The following is an 18,689-nucleotide window of genomic DNA, read 5'->3' as shown; positions in this document are numbered from 1 at the left end:
ACTAACAAGGTTGTTCTTCGAAGGAGCTTGCACAGATTCAATGGACTGATTCAATGGACTCTTTCTGTGCTGTATTATTCAAAATTTCTTTATGACCCAGAAATTGGGTGGATTGAATATCACGCTCCTCTTCTCTGAATATCATCCAATAGCTTTCACCCTTTCCTTTTTTATGTTTAGAGAAACAACATTGGCATTGCAGTGCATGCAGAATTAGAATACCTTATTTCCAAAAACAAATTTCTAAATTGTATGTAAATACAAACAAGGCATCATCTTAATTTCAAGAGGATGGTATGGTATTCCTGATGCAAAGTATTGCCTTGTTCTCTCCCCAAGCATACAACATAAAAGACAATTAGTTACTCTTTGTACTGGTAGAGGGAATTTGATGAATAATAACAAATCACAGGGAAGGTTACAGGTCGGTCACTTTAATTAAGATTAAGAATTGATTAGGTTTTAATAGAAGATAGCAATAAATTATATAATCCTTCACACATCTTTCAGTGCTCTGTTGGTTATGTAACAGTTATAGAGATTTTAGCACACTCACTAAGAGCTATATGTGTTACCTAGACATTAATAAAATTCCAGAAGTTCCATCACAAACCAAACATGCGTGTGAGGTGGGTATGTATGCTCTGTATGAACGTGATGCTAGTGTTGTCCCAGGTAGAATTGTTTATCTATGCTGCCTGCTTATTACCATGTTAGATGTACAGCTGGCATGAACCATGCTATTTATTAGTGGCATGTTAAGAAGGGTGGGTGGTGATACAATGGTTAGCACTGCTGCCTCACAGCACCAGGGACCCAGATTCAACTCCAGTCTCTGTCTGTGTGGAGCTTCTACATCCCACTGTCTGCCTGGGTTTCCTCTGGGTGCTCCAGTTTCCTCCCACAGTCCAAAGATGTGGGAGTTAGGTTGATTGACCATGTTAAATTGCCCCTTAGTGTCATGGGGACTAACTGGGTTTAAAACATGGGGTTAGGGGGAATAGGGCCTGGATGGAATTGTAGCTGGGGCAAACTCAATGGACCTAATGGCCTCCTTCTGCACTGTAGGGCTTCTATGATTCTAAGTGCACTTTGGCTGCCAAAGGAAAGAAACACTAGTGAACAGGGAAATAGTTCCACTAAGCATCAGTTTATCTACTGCTGAAATTCAGGCAAGAACCAAGAGCATGGAGATCTGCTACTCCAGGAAAGCTGGGGGTGGGGAGGGGGGCACAAAGGCAAAAAAACTCCCACGCACAAAATCCATGGCAGTGGAAAGAAGTCCTTAGAATGTCAAAGCCAGAAGCTTAGCTTCAAGAATATAATTGCAATGCTCACACTACCAACAGCTACAGCCTAAACACATGTAATATATAGCGCCTGCTGCACACACCTTTCCTCATTGAAGAAAACATGTTGGCAGACGCAGAGTTATTGCCGTGCTAGCAACACTGAAGGAGGTGCTGAACAGGATTTCTTGACGCCTCTTATTATTTTTATCTCACCCTCTACACATAGTGTGACAACTGCTTTTCACTAGCATATTCTCTTTTGGTCTCACTCTGTCTTTCTGTTCTCTTTGCATTAAAAGATAACCTTTGTTGCTCTCTTTCATGTGCTCAAACTATGCAAAATTCTAAAGGCCAATTAGGGCACAGGTAGCCTTCTCCTAGTGACTCAATGGGCACAAGTATAGGAGCTGGGTAAGTCACAGATACCAGGATGGTGAGGACAGGATTGTATACCAGCTCTGCTGCAGAAGACGTTGATGCTAATTTCTGGCCCGCTAGCATACTGGAGCACATTGTTCAGCATATGCTAAGTAACATCAAGTAACAGGGGAATGGTAACATAGAGATAATGTTCCTAAATTAAACTCCAGAAGTCTGAACTAATCCACTGGACACACAAACTCAAATTTTATCATAAATTCAATGAATTCATAAGTTTGTCATCAAAACTCAGCTCGTTCATGAATGTCCTCGATGGAAAGAAATTACCATTTTTACCCAGTCTAACCTACAAGTGACTCCAGACCACAGTAATGTGGTTAACTCTTGGCAACCCACTGAAATGGAGCAGGACATCATTCAATTGTCTTGATATGGAGGAATCAAAAGTGAATAAAATAAAATGAAAGTGAGTATTGATTTAGGTATCAGAAATGGCAGAAGCATAACCTGCCCAATCGAGCCTGCAAAGTCCTCCTGACTGACATCTGGGGACTTATGTCAAGATTGGAAGACCAATCAAGTAATAGCCTTACATTGTCATACCCACAGAATCATTCCTTACCCCCCGTGTCACCTCCATCACTATCAAAAATATGGAATAACGTACTTGACCTCATTCTCAGCAATCTACCTGTTGCAGATGCATTTACTCATGACAGTATTGACAACAATGACCAATGTATCATGATAATAGGGTGATGGGGGCAGTGCACTTCAGTAATATGGTATGGTACTCAGTATTCTTCATGGCGGTCACCTGACATGTGGTTGAAGGTCAGACAGCACATGGAAGGGAAGATTGTAACAAGGCTACAGATGTCTCAGAGTTGCGTGTTAATGTTCTGAAAATGTGTTAGTAATGAAGTTACAGCAATTGTGTCAGCCAACCTACAAAATAAAGACACGCTGAACCTAGTGGCGATGAAATCCCCTTTTCATCCTCCATTACGTTGTGTGGCACCACCACTGTACTAAATAGGATAGATTGAGAACAAATCTAGCAGCTCAAAACAAAGCATCCACCTGGCACTGTGAGCCATCAGTGGCATTTTATTTAACTACAATCTGCAATCATGTGACTTGACATATTCCTCAATCTATCATTACCATAAAGTGAGGGTATTAACCCTGGTTTAATGAGGAGTGTAGTGAGAATTCCAAACTTGTGAAGCTACAACACAGGGCTACACACTGAGAAGCAAACACATGAATAAATATGTAGCATTCATACGTATTTTGGGTATTATACTTTAGAACAGAGAAACTGGGCACATAGTCAAGTTCAGCCATTTTGACCCAGAAGCCTTAAGCCAGATACATGGATACCACTTGCTGACAACTTTGGTTTCAACTGGTGTTTAACAGACCTCATCTGTACCATGTGTAAAATAACACCAGGGCCTTTCAAATTCTCTTCACATTCAGCGAAGATAAGAAAAAGATTTCTAGTCATTTTCAAAGGGACTTTAAAAGATTTTATGATGATCTTATTTATTCTAGGATCAGTCTTAAGTCTTACCTCAGTAAATTTGAAAAACAGATTTGAAAAACCTACTCTTCTATAAAAGGTTGAAAACCAATGCTATAGAAATAAAAGCAATTAGAGAAAAAGTGGAAAGATATTAAGGGGATATTTTAGAGTATTACGACTGTACTCTGGCTCAGTGTGAATAATAAAACCATTTCAACAAATAATAAATAACAGAATAATAAGAACACATCTAAGGGGAAGAGATAAAAAAGAAGTAATACCTATTGCTGCTAAAGAATAACGTAATCTGATTTAGGAGGTATGATTGTTCGAATTTCCTTTCAGAACATCGGAGACATTATATAAGGATATTGGAAGAAGCCCTTCAACGCTTCTCCAATTGGCCAAGAATTAGATAGCGGAAAACAGATTGCTTTTCTGTTCAATTGCCCCAACAACTGATTTGCTCGGGACAGTAAAGCATTGCTTTGAATTTTGGTGGGTATTCTTAAACTGATATGAGCTGTGACATTGTATTTTTAGTTTTATTGAATTCTGTATGAGAGCATAGAGGTGTTGTAGTTGTATGGGCTCAGGAACCATCCCTCATAAAACTTTCAATCATCAGCATGGACATATGAAAGTAAAGTGAGCAGAATATATACCAACATATAGGCTGGGAATTTATATTTAATTAAAGGGATAATCTTCCTGCCTGAGCATTGGATAGATGCAACATGCAAGAGATTGTGAAATATGTTGCCAACTATTAAGGTATTCATCACCTTTTAATTCTTAACCTACTCCACACCCATTCAGTAATAACTCACATTGATCTTCTGTCGACAATCTTCTTCCCTCCCGAACAGCACTGTGGATGTACTTACACCACAGGGCTTGCAACAGTTCAAGAAGGCAGCTCACTGTCACCTTCTCAAGGGCAATTATAGATTTTTTTCCCAAGATGGCGCCAGAGTGAGGCGACTTCTTGCGAGCCATGCCCAGCTTATCCTCTCATTCTGTCTTCTACTCTCATTCTATGCTTCTAAAACTCCATCCATAACTTCAACACTTCATTCTGCATTCTCTCCTTTCCTTCTCTATGAACAGTATGTTTTGTCTGTATAGCACCCAAGAAACAATACTTTTCACTGTATACCAATTCAATATATGTGACAATAATAACTCAAATCAAAGATAGGAAATAAATGCTAGCCAAGCCAGCAACACCTGCATCCTATAAATAAAATTTAGAAAGCACATCTCTGGAATGTTATTCTTGAACAATTTGATTTGTCATTGTCTGGGACACAGGATTTAGTGTGGTATACAGTGAAATAATTTACCACCATGAGGTCTTCCAACAAAGTCACATTCAAGTTTTCTACTTTTATCCCAAATTGTTCTGTTATGTTGTATTTAATGACTCATCCTCTGTCTCTTTTTTCATTAATTCAGAAGTTCAAAGTATGTACTTTCTGCCACTCTGTTCCTTCTCCATATGGATATATTTTCCATTGACTATCCAACCTCAATGTTGTAAAGTCATACTTCATTCATTCTTTCACAGAATCTCAAAACTATCAAACTCCTCATCGTCCCTCAACCTTCCTCAGCCTTCAATTTCATCTCCAATTCACAGACTTTGAAACCTGAAGCCTAGTGTTACTTAGGAACTATTCCTTTATTTAAGGTTGGTTCGCTCAGCTAGCTGAACTGCTGGTTAATGATGCAGAGTGATGCCAAAAGCACAAGTTCAATTCCCGTTCTGGCTGAGGTTACTCAACCTTCTCAACCTTGCCTCTCACCTGAGGTGTGGTGATCCTCAGGTTAATTCACCACCAATCAGCCTGTGCTCACCTGGGGCTATGATGACTTTACTTTTACTTCCTTTATTTACTTCATCCATCTGCAATTAATATTACTTACATCATTTGTTTTAACATATTAGAAGCAATCCAGCAGCATTCAATAATATGAATGCAGAGCACAGAAAATGGGCCATAACTTCTGAGCTTCCCAAATTTGGGAAATACCCCATGGAATTGCTAGGGAGTCCTTCTCAGAATTTCACAATAATTGCCCAGAAGTGTTAACTTCCTCTGGACAATTTCCCTGCACTGAGAACCATTTGAAAATGTGGTTTAGTTCGTTAACTTCAGATGATCCACCAGAGTTATACCAATAGTTAGCCAGAAAAAGTTAGAAGAATTAAAACCTCTGGTGCCTCCATTAATTTGATTCTCCTGCACTTCGCGCTGGTTTTCGGAGACTGCTGCGCTGTCTTGATTTTGTCTGATCTGAGTCAGAGGGTCAGACAAGCTACATACCAACAAAATTTCAGGTGAGAAATTGGGCACTGAGTGGCAATCTGATGCTGATTGCTACTCTGAGGAAGTTACAACACAATAACAAAGGCCTAATGGTATTATTGCTACACTATTAATCCAGAAACTCAGCTAATGTTCTGGAGACTCAGGTTTGAATCCCGCCATGGAAGATGGTGGAATTTGAATTCAATTTAAAAAAAAAATCTGGAATCAAGAATCTACTGATGATCATGAAACCATTGTCAATTGTTAGTGAACCAGATGGGTTTTTCCAATGTTCCGTAGAGAAGGAAATCTGCCATCCTTACTTGGTCTGGCCTATATGTGATTCAGAGCCACAGCAATGCAATTTATTCTCTACTGCCCTCTGAAGTGGCCTAGCAAGCCACTCAGTTTAAGGGCAACTAGGCATGGACAATAAATGCTGGCCAGCCAGCGATGCCCATATTGAACAAATGAATAAAAAAAACAAATTTAATTTCACTAAAATTTCATATTTGCAAAGATTCTTGTTGATATTTTCACATTTTTCCCTTCTAATTCATGAATTTGGTTTGCAAATGGCTCTGTTTTTGAATTGCAACTAACTTGGCAAATATCTAAGTGTCATGCTTTTCATATGCACATAAATTTACATGTCATAGTCTTGACTTGTGTAGAAAGATACCCTTCACCTTTGTTAGCAAAATGCATTATGATAATTTGCTGTATGGAACCATTGTTCTCTCAATGAATATAATGGGTGTTCAATTTTATCTCAGTATGAGGCTCACTAAGTGTAACAATTGAACTGCATATTCAGTACAATAGTTCACAATGCAGCTGCTCTCTACAATGAACAACATTTCATTTCTCAGTCTCTTAGGAAGTGGAAAAGCAATTGGGTGACTGCCAGAAATCTTCTCCTTTAAAATTAAATGCATCCTGCAAAATAAAGATATTTCTGCAGTTAAACCTCATCCAGATATAGTTAAATCCCAGTTAAATGTGTGTTTAAGTCAAGTAAAATGATAGGTTGTTTAATGCACATTTTAACTCACAGAGTTGCCCTTAAATGTTTTTATATCAGGCCTTCATTGCTTAAGGAGATGGAAGATGAAATTATAGTGATTGATTGTATGTTTATGGTCACTAGATTAGAGATATTCATATACTGCCATGGTTATGTATATTGTTCACCAGCCATTTACTTGCAGAATTTGGAGAATAGGGTTCAAGTATTGATGGGGATTTCTCAGTTTGAAAAGTTCACAGATTAAATATGTCTGGTACTGGATTCAGTAAGAAATACAGTGAAACATAGAGACCAGATGGAAAAGAGGATTATGAGTCCTAACAGAGGAAGCAGGGATTGATGTTACAGTAAAAAGGGTGTAAAAACATATCGCAAATAGCATTATTAGTGGGCGGCATGGTGGCACAGTGGTTAGCACTACTGCCTCACACTGATTCCCAGCTTGGGTCTATGTGGAATTTGCACATTCTCCCCATGTCTGCCTGGGTTTCCTCCAGGTGCTCTGGTTTCCTCCCACAGTCTGAAAGATATGCTGGTTAGGTATATTGACCCAAAGAGGCACCAAAGTGTGGAGACTAGGGGAATTTTGCAGTAAGCTCATTGTAGTGTTAATGTAAGCCTTACTTGTGACTAATAAATAAACTTTAAAGTAAGTTTCAGGCACAGGTTAAACCTGTCACTCAAGATAAGGAGGGAAAACTTGAGAATGAGAATAGTTTTTTGGCACAATGGAAAAGGCTATGGTAAAGGAAACAACGGATTATAGTTGTTTCAGATGCAGTATTATTATTTTAATAATGATGGAACTGAATGAAGGAGAGGAGCTTGTGGTGGGACTTCATATAGAAATTAATGAGATAATGACACAGGGCAGGTAGATGAAGAAATGCCCAAGTTAGGTTTAAAAATAGCAAACCAGAGGACAGAGCCACCATTGTTAACAATGGACGGGATTTAGTGTGCAACTTGCCACATTGTCACAGTGGTGGAAGGTGGCCCTGCATTGACCGGTGGTCGATCTTCTGGACCTGCCTAACCCTAACCCTAATGCATCCCTCCTGTCAGAAAACCCACAGCAGGGGTATGCCTTCAGCGGAACCAGAAGATCAAGCTGGCGTGAATGGCTGGAAAGTTCCAGCCAATTTCTCAATGTAACATTTGTAGTAATGAACACAGTATCATCTTGTACAAACACACGCTTATTTCCTGCTCAGCTGTGATAGTCAGGCTGGAATGGGAAATGGAATTGGAAAGTTATGTGGTTGTTATTAATGGAAATGCTGTTTTCATTTTAATCACATCCTAAATTTCCAAACCAAGGCAGTAGCGTCTGAATATTTCTGCAAATCCACAATCAGCTGTGTGGGGGGGAAGGAGCGCGAGGGAAGCGGTGATGGATTAATCCTACACCAAATCCTGATCATCTGTCATCCCCACCTTCAATGAGCTACATGGGCTTCTAACTCCCCAATACCTCAAAATAAAAATTGCTATTGTATTAAAATCAGTTCATGGTCACACTTTCCCATTGTGATGAGCTATTGAGATGTTTTATGTTTAAGGGGAATGTTTTGAAATTCAGTTTTTTTCTATAGGCAGTCGGTATATCTGGGGGGAATGCAACTCAGATACTGAGAGAGCAAAATAATTCTGCATTTTAGTCACGAAGTGTTTACTTAAGAGTGAGCTAACAAATTTTTGATTATAGATGAAGATTTCCCCTGAGTTTTTGGATTAAGTTGATTGACAGGGCTATGTAATAATGTGGTTAATGGGAAGAGCTAGAATGGGAGATGCTACATAAACAGCTTTCAGTTCAGGCTGGAGTTTGTTTGAAGACAGGTCTGCAAGCTGCTTTGAATATCAAAACTTCTTGGAAAGCTTTGAGATTGTGTACACTCCTTGTAGCAAGTATATTTTTGGTTGAAAGTAGAATTTTAAGTCTGTAAGAGAATGTTGCTTATTTGGATCTGAAATGGTGGTAAATTAGAAATAAAGTTATTTCCTTTCTTTTTTTCAAAATGTTCAACTATTAATGTTTACACTGTTTCCTTTGTTAGAATCATAATTTAAACTGAATTATGAATAAAGCTTGTTTAGATAAAAGATCCCTAATATGTGAGTGGAATTACTTCTGGAGTGAAACATCCTTTCATCATTTGCGTCAAAATGAGTCTAGTCCGGCTTTCAAATGTGATTCTGGTCCAGGGCCCTAACACCATCACTGGGCCACCTTTGTAATTCCCTCACCAAACCTTTCATCCTCTTATTAACCTCTTCTTGTGTCCACCAATGGTAGCTATGTTTCAGTTGTTAAGCAGCATAGTTTGGGGTTCCCTGTTAAATCTGCTGCTGCCACACTCTCCATTAATGCTCTTCTCAAACTCACCTCTTCAATCTGCCTTTTTGTAGCCACTTCTGAAAACTTTTTTAGAAACACTACATTAATGTTTCCCTTGTATCTTGGTGAAGGTCCTTAACATTGCTTTATACATTAAGTTTGCTTATTAGATGCATGTTGTTGTTGTTATTAGGTTTGATTGTTGATCCCTGCCCTCCATAACTATTGCATTGTCTTTTCATCACAATTTCTCAAATGGGAAGAAAGCATAGTTACTGTGTTCTTAAACAGTATGTAAAAACAAGGATGTTACAAAGATAATGCTGGCCTTGCCAGTGATGTTCATGTCCAAAAAAAAACAAGAAACAGTAGTTAGGATCTGGAATGCATGGCCTGTGACTGTAGTGGAGGTAGATTCAGTCAGGCTCTCAAAGGAAAATTGCCCTACCTTCTGAAGGATTAAGGGGAAAGAGCAGGGAAGCTGAGTTGATCTTGCAGTAAGTCGGCATGGACATAAAGGACTGAAGGGCCTCCTCCTGTGCTGTGACCATTCTATCATCCTATCATTGCAACATTAGCATCGGTCATAAAACAACCCTGCATAAAACCTGTATTGCAACCCTGCAACCTGTGTGTTCCTCATTCTGACTACTTATACCATTGTCTCCTGTTCACAGTTTAATTTTTCATTACAGCAACTACACATCAGTTCAGGTGCAATTACACAAAAGTTATTCGCATTATGACACGTAAAACAGAACGTAGGTGCATGTTGCTTTAAGGTTTGGTGTTCTTAAATGAAAAGTGGAATCAATGACAGGACACATTACAAACCAGATCACTGAAGATGTATTTGGCAGGTGGGTTAACAAGTTGGAGACGGCATAACTGTAATCTTCGAGAGAAAGTGTGGCAACCTATCTCATCAGATTACTTTGCACTTATACGTACACAAGCACAGATAGCTGGCATAAGTTATCCTAACTGCAAAAAATCGGTGTTTAGAAGGTTATATTTTCCTACGTTTAAACTAGTTTGTTTCAAGTTAACTTGGTCTACTGTAGCTTTAGGAAAAAATAGATGAAAAGACAATTATATATTAGAATAATCCAAGTCAATTTAAAGACATTTGGATAGAGTAGAAGAAATTTCTGGATAATTTTGACTAAGATTAAGATTCAACTTGGATGATGACATAAGTGCACTTCCTCAGAGTTCAGCACATGGCCAGTTTACAAAACTCTACGGACAGGATTTTCCATGCCTGCCTGCCATTGGCCATTAGTGGGATCTTCTGTCCCACTGCTGTCAACAGGATTTCCCATTTAATACACCCTTACCACTGGGAAACCTGAGGTGGGGGTTTGCCATCGGTGGGACCCAGAAGTTCCTGCAGGTGGTGACAGCCAGAAAATTCCAGCCTATGTCTACATTTCCCATTCAATTTTCCGATGTTACTGTCACAATGCAATTCCAGGCTGTTGCCATAGGGTGCCTCTTCTGAGCAGATTTCCAGCCTTGTCTCTAAACTCCACTGTCAACTTTTTCATTTGATTTAGAGTTCTAATGCTTACTGCAATCAAATTATTTATTTTTGTCTGTAATTTTTTTGTTACTACTGGATACCCATTTCATTCTTCTCCCATTTGTGGGCTTTCAAGTGAAATCTCATCCTGTGAAGTCACAGGAGTTTAGAATACAGCCCAGAAGGAATTTATTTGACTCACCATGCCTGTGTAATTCTTTCCAGTTAGTCCTGATCGCCTTCCCTTTCCTCATAGTCCTGCACACTTTCCCTTTTCAAGTAATGATACATTTTCCTTTGGTAAGTTATTATTCTACCACCCTTATTGGCAGTGCATTTCAAACCACAACAAGTGTCCTGCTAAACATTTTTTTCTTCATAGTTCCGCTGACTGCTTTGCCAATTAACCAAAATAAACTTGGTTTGCATAATATTAGCAAAGCAGATAGTGTGCCAAGGAATGTAACAAGCTTTTCAGGTAGCAATATTATTCTACAAGATAATGACATCTTTATAAATTGCCTTTTGCTGCAAAATAATTTTTGAATGCAATTTTTTACCCTGCAATTATGTCTGAAAATAAATTGGCTTTTCCAGGTTCTGTACAGAAAATAGAAGTTATGTTCCTTAATTGTTTTGTACTTTGTGTACAATTGTTTCCTATTCATTTGTAACTCTCAATGATTTCAAATTTTATTCTCCTTCAAATGTATATGCAACAACATCCTGTAGCCATTGAACAATCCAAAAAACTACATCCACTAATCTAAGGACTTTTACTGGGAAAGCAACACTCCATCTCCAGTTGGTGTCCAATGCGAAGAAGCAGGCATGCTAAATAATTCTCAAGAAACTACACAGGGTCACAAAGCCTAGTCCATCCAGCCGCTCATCCATTGACTCTGTCTACACTTCCTGCTGCCTTGGAAAAGCAGCCAGCATAATTAAGGACCCCATGCACCCCGGACACACTCGCTTCCATCTTTCTTAAGTTAAGAAAGTCCACCAATGCCTTTACTTTCTCAGAAGATCAAGGATATTTTGCACGTCCGCTACAACTCTTGCCAACTTCTACAATTGCACCATAGAAAGCATTCTTTCTGGTTGTATCACATCTTGGTATGGCTTCTGCTCTGTCCAAGACCACAATACACTACAAAGGGTCATGGATGAAGCCGAGTCAAAACCAGCCTCCCATCCATTGACTGTCTACACTTCCCACTGCCTCAGAAAAGCAGCCAGCATAATCAAGGACTCCACGCACCCCGCACATACTCTCTTCCACTTCCTTCCATCAGGAAAAAAGATTCAAAAGTCTGAGGTCATGTACCAACTGACTCAAGAACAGCTTCTTCCCTGCTGCCATCAGACTTTTGAATGGACCTACCCCATATTAAGTCAATCTTTCTCTACACCCTAGCTATGTTTGTAACTCTACATTCTGCATCTTCTCCTTTCCATCTCTATGAACGGTATGCTTTGTCTGGATGGTGTGCAAAAAACAATACTTTTCACTGTACACTGATATATAGAACAGTAATAAATCAAATCAAAAATTATTTTTATAAGACAATTAGTTTTCCCAGCCTGAAAATAGATTCTGTAGCTGTAATTGTTAATTACAACTTGTTGAAAGCATCATTTTCTTCTAATTCAAATCAAGTTGCATTAGATATAATACAGAAATGAAGACATGATACAATTTAAGATGAATGATAGCAAAAGATTGGGGAAGTTTATCTTAATAATAAAATTATACACTCGTTCACAAGTCTATCTCATGTAAAAGTCAATTCCAAACAAAAAAAGAAAAAAAAAGTCAATTCCATGATATGTGCCTTATAAAAATACATTTTTTCAAATATCTTATGTAAAAATCAACCACTGTTTTTCAAGGATAAAAGTTGAAAAGTTTCAGAACCAAAATATAATCCTGAAGTTGTGAATGATTTGATTTCATTGTAAAGGTATAAACACTGGTGAAAACAGATATTGGTAAATGGATGAATACATGTCAGATGATTATTGTGGCTGAAGTATATATAGTTAGTAATGTTATAACATAAAACATGTTGGATAATTAATATGAATTATTTGGCATTGTTTCACTTTATTCCATTGCAATGGCCTTTTATGGATTTCACTTGGGTCCACATCATGCACCCATGTCAACCTCTCAGAAACAATTATCCATGACAAAAGTCAACCCTGTGACCTTTGGCCTAAACAAAAATCAAAAATTTGACAGACACACAAAGATTTATGATAATTTTGTTTTTTTTTTATTTAGTCACACATCAGGCTGTTTTGTAGGGGTGGGTTACAAGGATTTTTTTTTTTATTATCCCTCCCAGTAAAGAAATAAGTGATATCAGAGCACAAAACCATTCAGAGGGAGAATAATGCAATACTGCCTTTAGACCAACAAGTTAAGAGCCTATTTTAGTTGAAGTACTTCACCGTAATATCCTCAGTTGTTCAAACATGACACTCAATAATTAGTGAAAATAAACTGATTAGCACATTCGTGACACGATAATTCACTTACCTCCAGGTCGGAATTATATTCATGCTCTAGGTGAGCATTTTCAGCAGCTTCAACCAGACGCTGTGAAGGAGAAACAAAATGCATTGAAGTTAGACAAGCCAATGTTCCTTTTATATTAACTTATAGTAACATTTTTATGTTGTGTATATATACCTTTAGATTATATAATACCTACTGTATTTACATATACCTTGTATTGTATATGTTTATGAAGGTCACTATTATATGCTTTGCACCTGCAACTCAGGAAGGTTTTGAGGGAGTCAACTCAAATTGAGAAGAATCTAATCACAAAAACAATTGGGTGGAGATCAAATACATGTAAGTAAGGATAGTGAAACTCCTGCCCGTTTCCGACAGGTGCCTGTGCCAAGGCACCCATCAGAATGGCACCTCGATGGGCCTGCCACTACTCTGCTCCCAACCACTCCTACCTAATGGAACTGGGATGAAAACCAGCCACAGAAGACCACATATAGATTCATGCACACAGAATATAAAAATATTTCTGTGTCTAATTCATTAATTTCATAATTTCAGAGAACCGATTTGCTTCTAACCATCTTTTGAATGGGACGTCAAACCCAGGACTGCTTAAGTAAACATAAAGGATTCTATGACATTATTTTGAAAATGTCCCCTGCATCCTGGCCAAAATCACTAAAAACAGATTATCTGGTCATTATCACATTGCTGTTTGTGGAACATTGCCATGCATAAATTGGCTGCCATACATTCTACCTTACAACAATGACTACATGCCTGGCAGTCTTGAAAGATCCTGTGTAAATGCAAGTGTTTCTTTTTTTTCTTTTATTACCGTCATTTTAATGGACAACAAAGGCAAAAATAAATACATTTAAACTAAATTACGGATCACTTGTTAAGAGAAAAAGAAACAAAACTATCATCAAAGTAGTACTGTAATAGCCAAGTGGATTGTCCTGGATTGGGGAGTCAAAACAAAAAGAACAAGTTGCACCAAGATGCTGAAATTAACCTGGGGAAGGCAGGATTTTGCACCCGGGTTTACCAGGAGTGGAGGTGGTGATGTGGGCACAAAATCTCATGAGAACTGGAAAATGAGAATCTTGCTGGCGAGATCTCATTTTCAGGTGTTTCCCATCTCCCACCAGGGATGTAAAGAGGTTACTGTCAAGGATGGTCGGGATCGTCATTTCAACATACTTAAATATCATTAGCGGGCTTCACTGCTACATTGTGCCCCCACGTTAGAAACCTCCCACTCACCGACGTCACATCATGTTGATGAGATTTACATCAGGTTTGTAAAAGCAGGAACAAGGTGACAGGAACCTGCTGGGGCAATCAAGTAAGTATAGACCCAAGGGAGATGGACATGCCCAGGCAGTTCCCTGGCATTGCCCCTGGCAATTGCCATTGGCCTCCACTGAGCAGCTCCAAAGAAAGGCCAACCGTCACCTCATGATGCCCTGGGAGTTTACTTTGCTTTATCTGGTAGTCTCCCCACGTAGTGCATTCCAGTGCTGGTAAAATGTAAGCAAAGGCACAAAATGGCTATTAATAGGCCAGTTAATTACATTAATTGTCCACCTGCTTTCAATTGGCAGGCAACCAAGCCACTACTCATCCCACATTTCAAAGTATCCCATGGCAGTGGGAAGATGTCAGGTTTCCTGCCTGCGGCCTTCTTGTCACCATTCTGGCAAACTGTCTCCAGAGAGCTGGGAAAATCCCTGCTGCCACTCCTTCAGCACAAACCGACCACAGGAGAATCCAGAATGGACTAATCTACATAGGATTCAATTTGCAGTACATTAGTTGAGAAAAGAAACATTAAACTCCTGCCTTTATCCGATGTGCTTTAGCAAAAGAATTCAAGGGCATTGGGGACCATTCTGCTTCAAGGAGTTTGATCCGCAGTCTGTTTTGGTGTTGCAGATTTTGAGTCTGCATTGTCGGTATGTCAATTATATAAAGGTTGGTCGAGTGGACTCAATATTCATGAATGACGGGTAAGGGAGCGGCAAGGGAGGTAATACGGATTATGTTTGCAGAGGGATTTTTGTAAATTTCAGGGTTGTTCAGCAGAATCACATTGCATGTCATTCACTCCTCTCTCATCCTTGGCTGGAAGGTGTTCCTGCCCCTTCCTCACCTTCACTTTACCCTTTCACTTTCTTCAAATTAAGACTTTTCTGTCTGGCAGGTTTGTGTAGGATGCAGTACAACAGTGTGGAATCTCTTTGTGGAACACATTCAAGGGAGCTCTGAGACCGGTGTTTCAGCAGCTCATGTGACGCTGAATATGCCTGAATAGACAGAGTGTTGCAGCTCCCTGCAGCCTTCTGGAGCAGCACCTGCTGCCTGCTGAACCAGTGAGCCACGCATTGTAAAAGCTATCACAGTCATTAACTTTGTTATCACTGATTAATACCCAGTCTGCTACAAGAAGCATCACCCATATCTTCCAGTCTGCCGCACACAGCTGCAGAGATAGGCAATAATCCCCAGCTGCCAGGGCTAACCTGAAAATGCCTGTTTTGCTCATGAGTGGTGGAGCGCCATAGGCAAATGTGACATTGGACCCCTAGTACAAGTCCTTCCATGTGGGGGCAAGGTCTGAAAATGGATGAGGGTGGCGCAGGGACACTTTTGTACGTCAGAGACTAAAAGCATATTCAGCTGCCTGAGCACCTTACACAAACTTGCATCATCTTGATTCTGGAATCAAAGGCCAGCTGATAATCTATGGAATGGCAGCCCTTCCAAATGCTGCTGGCTGGTTTTCTAGGTCCTTCATATCAAAGTGTGTATTGTCAATGATGCCCAGATGGTAGAGAAACCAGCCATTGCTGTAAATCTTCAGGGTTTTTTTTGCATTGACCTGTTGAGATTAATGTGGAAGGAGATATATTGGTTAGCCCTGGCAGCAGGGGATTATTGACCATCTCTGCAGCTGTGTGTGGCAGACTGGAAGATATGGGTGATGCACCTTGTAGCAGACTGGGTGTTAGTCAGTGATAACAAAGTTTATGGCAGTGATAACTTTTACAAAGCATGGCTCACCGGTCCAACAGGCAACAAGTCATATCCCAGGAGGTTGCAGAAAAGCTTTCTTTTTGCAGAAGCACAGCCTTCTCATCCACTGCACTTCAGAAACAGATCCTTGGCCTGTACACTCCATGTAATGGGTAAGGCCTTCTGGTCCCCATGCCATGCCCCACCTGCCGTCTTCCTAAAGGCCTAGCTGCTGTTTGTTCTGGATTACTAACTGCTGCTGCCTCTCTTCCTCCAACTGTTTCTTCATTAAATTACAAATGACAATAATAGCAGCCATGATAGAAAGGCACAATCTGAAAGCTGGGACTTTCTTGCCAACAGTATAAAAGCATCCAGACTGTATAATCCAATTGCAATTGCAGATTCACGTCCCTTTAAGTATCCTTAGTGACTTTATGAGACCATTTTGCCAGATTTTGTTCTTCGGCACCAGTCAGCTCTTTCTCTATTTCAAGTTTAACTCACATAAGTGTGCTATTGAGCCACAATTTGCGCAGATGTATTTAGCCTTTATCAGTCACTGATGGGTGTCATGCAACTAAAAGAACTGCACTGTTAAAATGGCAGCTATTGGTAATGTAGCAGGAAGGGCACAGTAAATACTCAATCTTATTTGCCTTATCACCTCATTCCCATAAATTCTCAGGGATCAAGCACTGAAAGTTAATATGGCCACTTATTTGTTCAGCATACTGAATGTAATATACCAAATTTTGTATACTGCATATAATAACAGGTGCACACAGAACTAAAAAATGATTTTCATTCAACACAAAGCCTCAGACAAGTTTATTTGTAATTGTGAGATAATGATTGTGTCATTAAAGCACTGTTAATTGCACATTGCTTTTTGATAATATTTAAGTAAACATTGCAATAAAGTTATTGTCTGAAATTGGATGACTCATCACAAATTATGATGCAAGTATCTGCAATAATTTAGTATCATTAATCAGTGAGGCTTTGAAGGAGAATATATTTGGACAGTGGTGACTAATTACAAGATTTTCATATTCCCTTCTTTCTGAAATGCATATGCTGCAGTATAGATCTCATCCAATTCTATTCAATCAATATATTAAATAAATGGTAGCAGAGAAATGAGGATCACAGCACACAATATCCAGAGCTTGCAATATCCCTCCGGTTATATGAGGTTTGTCACCTAGAAAATTACATAACTCTGACTCCCAATGAGAAATGTATGAAATAACAACTTAACAATTTATACTAGATGCAGTGAAACTACAAAACCTAAAGCAAGTACTTCAATTAGAATAAGTTTATATCAAACAGATCACAATATGAATGTTACCTCCAGGGATATTACCTTCTATAAGCCTGCAACAAATTCTGCACTATGAGCATTTTCAATTGAACATTTAATTGCTTTTACTAAATGCTCACATCAAACATGATTTATGTTGTGATATTGCTTTAAGAGAGAATATGTTAATGAGTAAGTAGCAGGATGTAAACTGTGTGACCAGCACTTATTGTTCAGAATAGCTTTCAATTTGGCAAGTAGCATGCGGTGTGACTAACAGTTGCAGTTGTTAACAATAGTTGTTGAATCTTTATAGTAAAGCTGTCTGTTTAGCAACCCTGTATCACACCTTCAGATAAACTGAACCGATGTTTAGTTTGTGAGGGGAAGTGGTGGCTTCATGATAATGTAGCTGGACTAATAATCTGGACTCCAGACTAACGTTTTAGAGTCATGGATTCAAATCTCATTGCCAAATCCTTACTCAAATCACTACAATGGCAGCAGAGAAATGAGGATCACAGCACACAATATCCAGAGCTTACAACGTATCTCTAAAGTTATATGAAATTTGTCACCTAGAATGAGGAATGGAACCAGTTGAAATGCCCAGCATTGACTGCAGTACCACAAATGACAATGGCACACTCGGCAAAGTCTCCTTGCTAACATCTGTGGGCTTGTGCCAAAATTGGGAGAGATGTCAAACATAGTCATGCTCACTGAATCATACCGTATTGACAATGTCCCAGACACCACCATCCCCAAGAATGACCCGTCCCAATGATGAGATAGACCCACTAGAGGTGGCAGCAGCATGGTGACCATCGGGAGGGATTGCCCAGGGAGTCCTCAACATCGACTCTGGACCTCACGGAGCCTCATGGCATCAGGCCAAATATGGACAAGTAAACACCTTGGTTTCCACCGACTGCACCACCACCACCCATCTCAACCCCACCCCACCCCCTCAGCTGATGAATCAGTGCTCCTCCGTACTGAACACCACTTGGAGGAATCATTGTGGGTGTGGGTGGCAAGGGTGCAGAATGTGCTCTGGGTGGGGGACATAACTGACTTAACTAGTGGAGTCCTTAAGGACATAGTTTCTAGATTGTGTCTGCAACAGGTGGTGATAAACTAAAAAGAGGCAAAAACATACTTGTACCGTGGTTTACCCATCACAGATGTATCTGTTCATGACAATATTGGTGGGAGTGGCCATTGTAATCCCATCTTCACATTGAGGATACCCTTACTGTGTTGTGTGGCACTACCATTGTACTAAATGGAATTGACTTTGAACAGAACTGAGCATCTAGAGGCATAAGAACATAAGAACATAAGAAATAGGAGCAGGAGTAGGCCATCTAGCCCTTCGAGCCTGCCCCGGCACTGCGGACTATTAACAGCA

At 39.5% G+C, this 18,689-nt stretch overlaps 1 protein-coding gene across 2 annotated transcripts in view; it reads right to left on the bottom strand.

The window, feature by feature from the left end:
- The window catches only part of cacna2d3a (calcium channel, voltage-dependent, alpha 2/delta subunit 3a), a 776,701-nt gene that overhangs the window by 502,674 nt on the left and 255,338 nt on the right, over positions 1–18,689 (bottom strand). For both annotated transcript variants that reach the window (XM_080182611.1, XM_080182617.1), the window contains exon 4: positions 12,964–13,023. In XM_080182611.1, the coding sequence (XP_080038737.1) occupies positions 12,964–13,023 (60 nt within the window). The remainder of the gene's footprint in view (positions 1–12,963; positions 13,024–18,689) is intronic.

This window comes from Carcharhinus amblyrhynchos, chromosome 3 (assembly GCF_965287045.1).
Source record: "Carcharhinus amblyrhynchos chromosome 3, sCarAmb.v2.hapA, whole genome shotgun sequence".
In the NCBI taxonomy this organism is placed as follows: Eukaryota; Metazoa; Chordata; class Chondrichthyes; order Carcharhiniformes; family Carcharhinidae; genus Carcharhinus; species Carcharhinus amblyrhynchos.
This window is presented reverse-complemented; position numbering and strand designations above follow the sequence as displayed.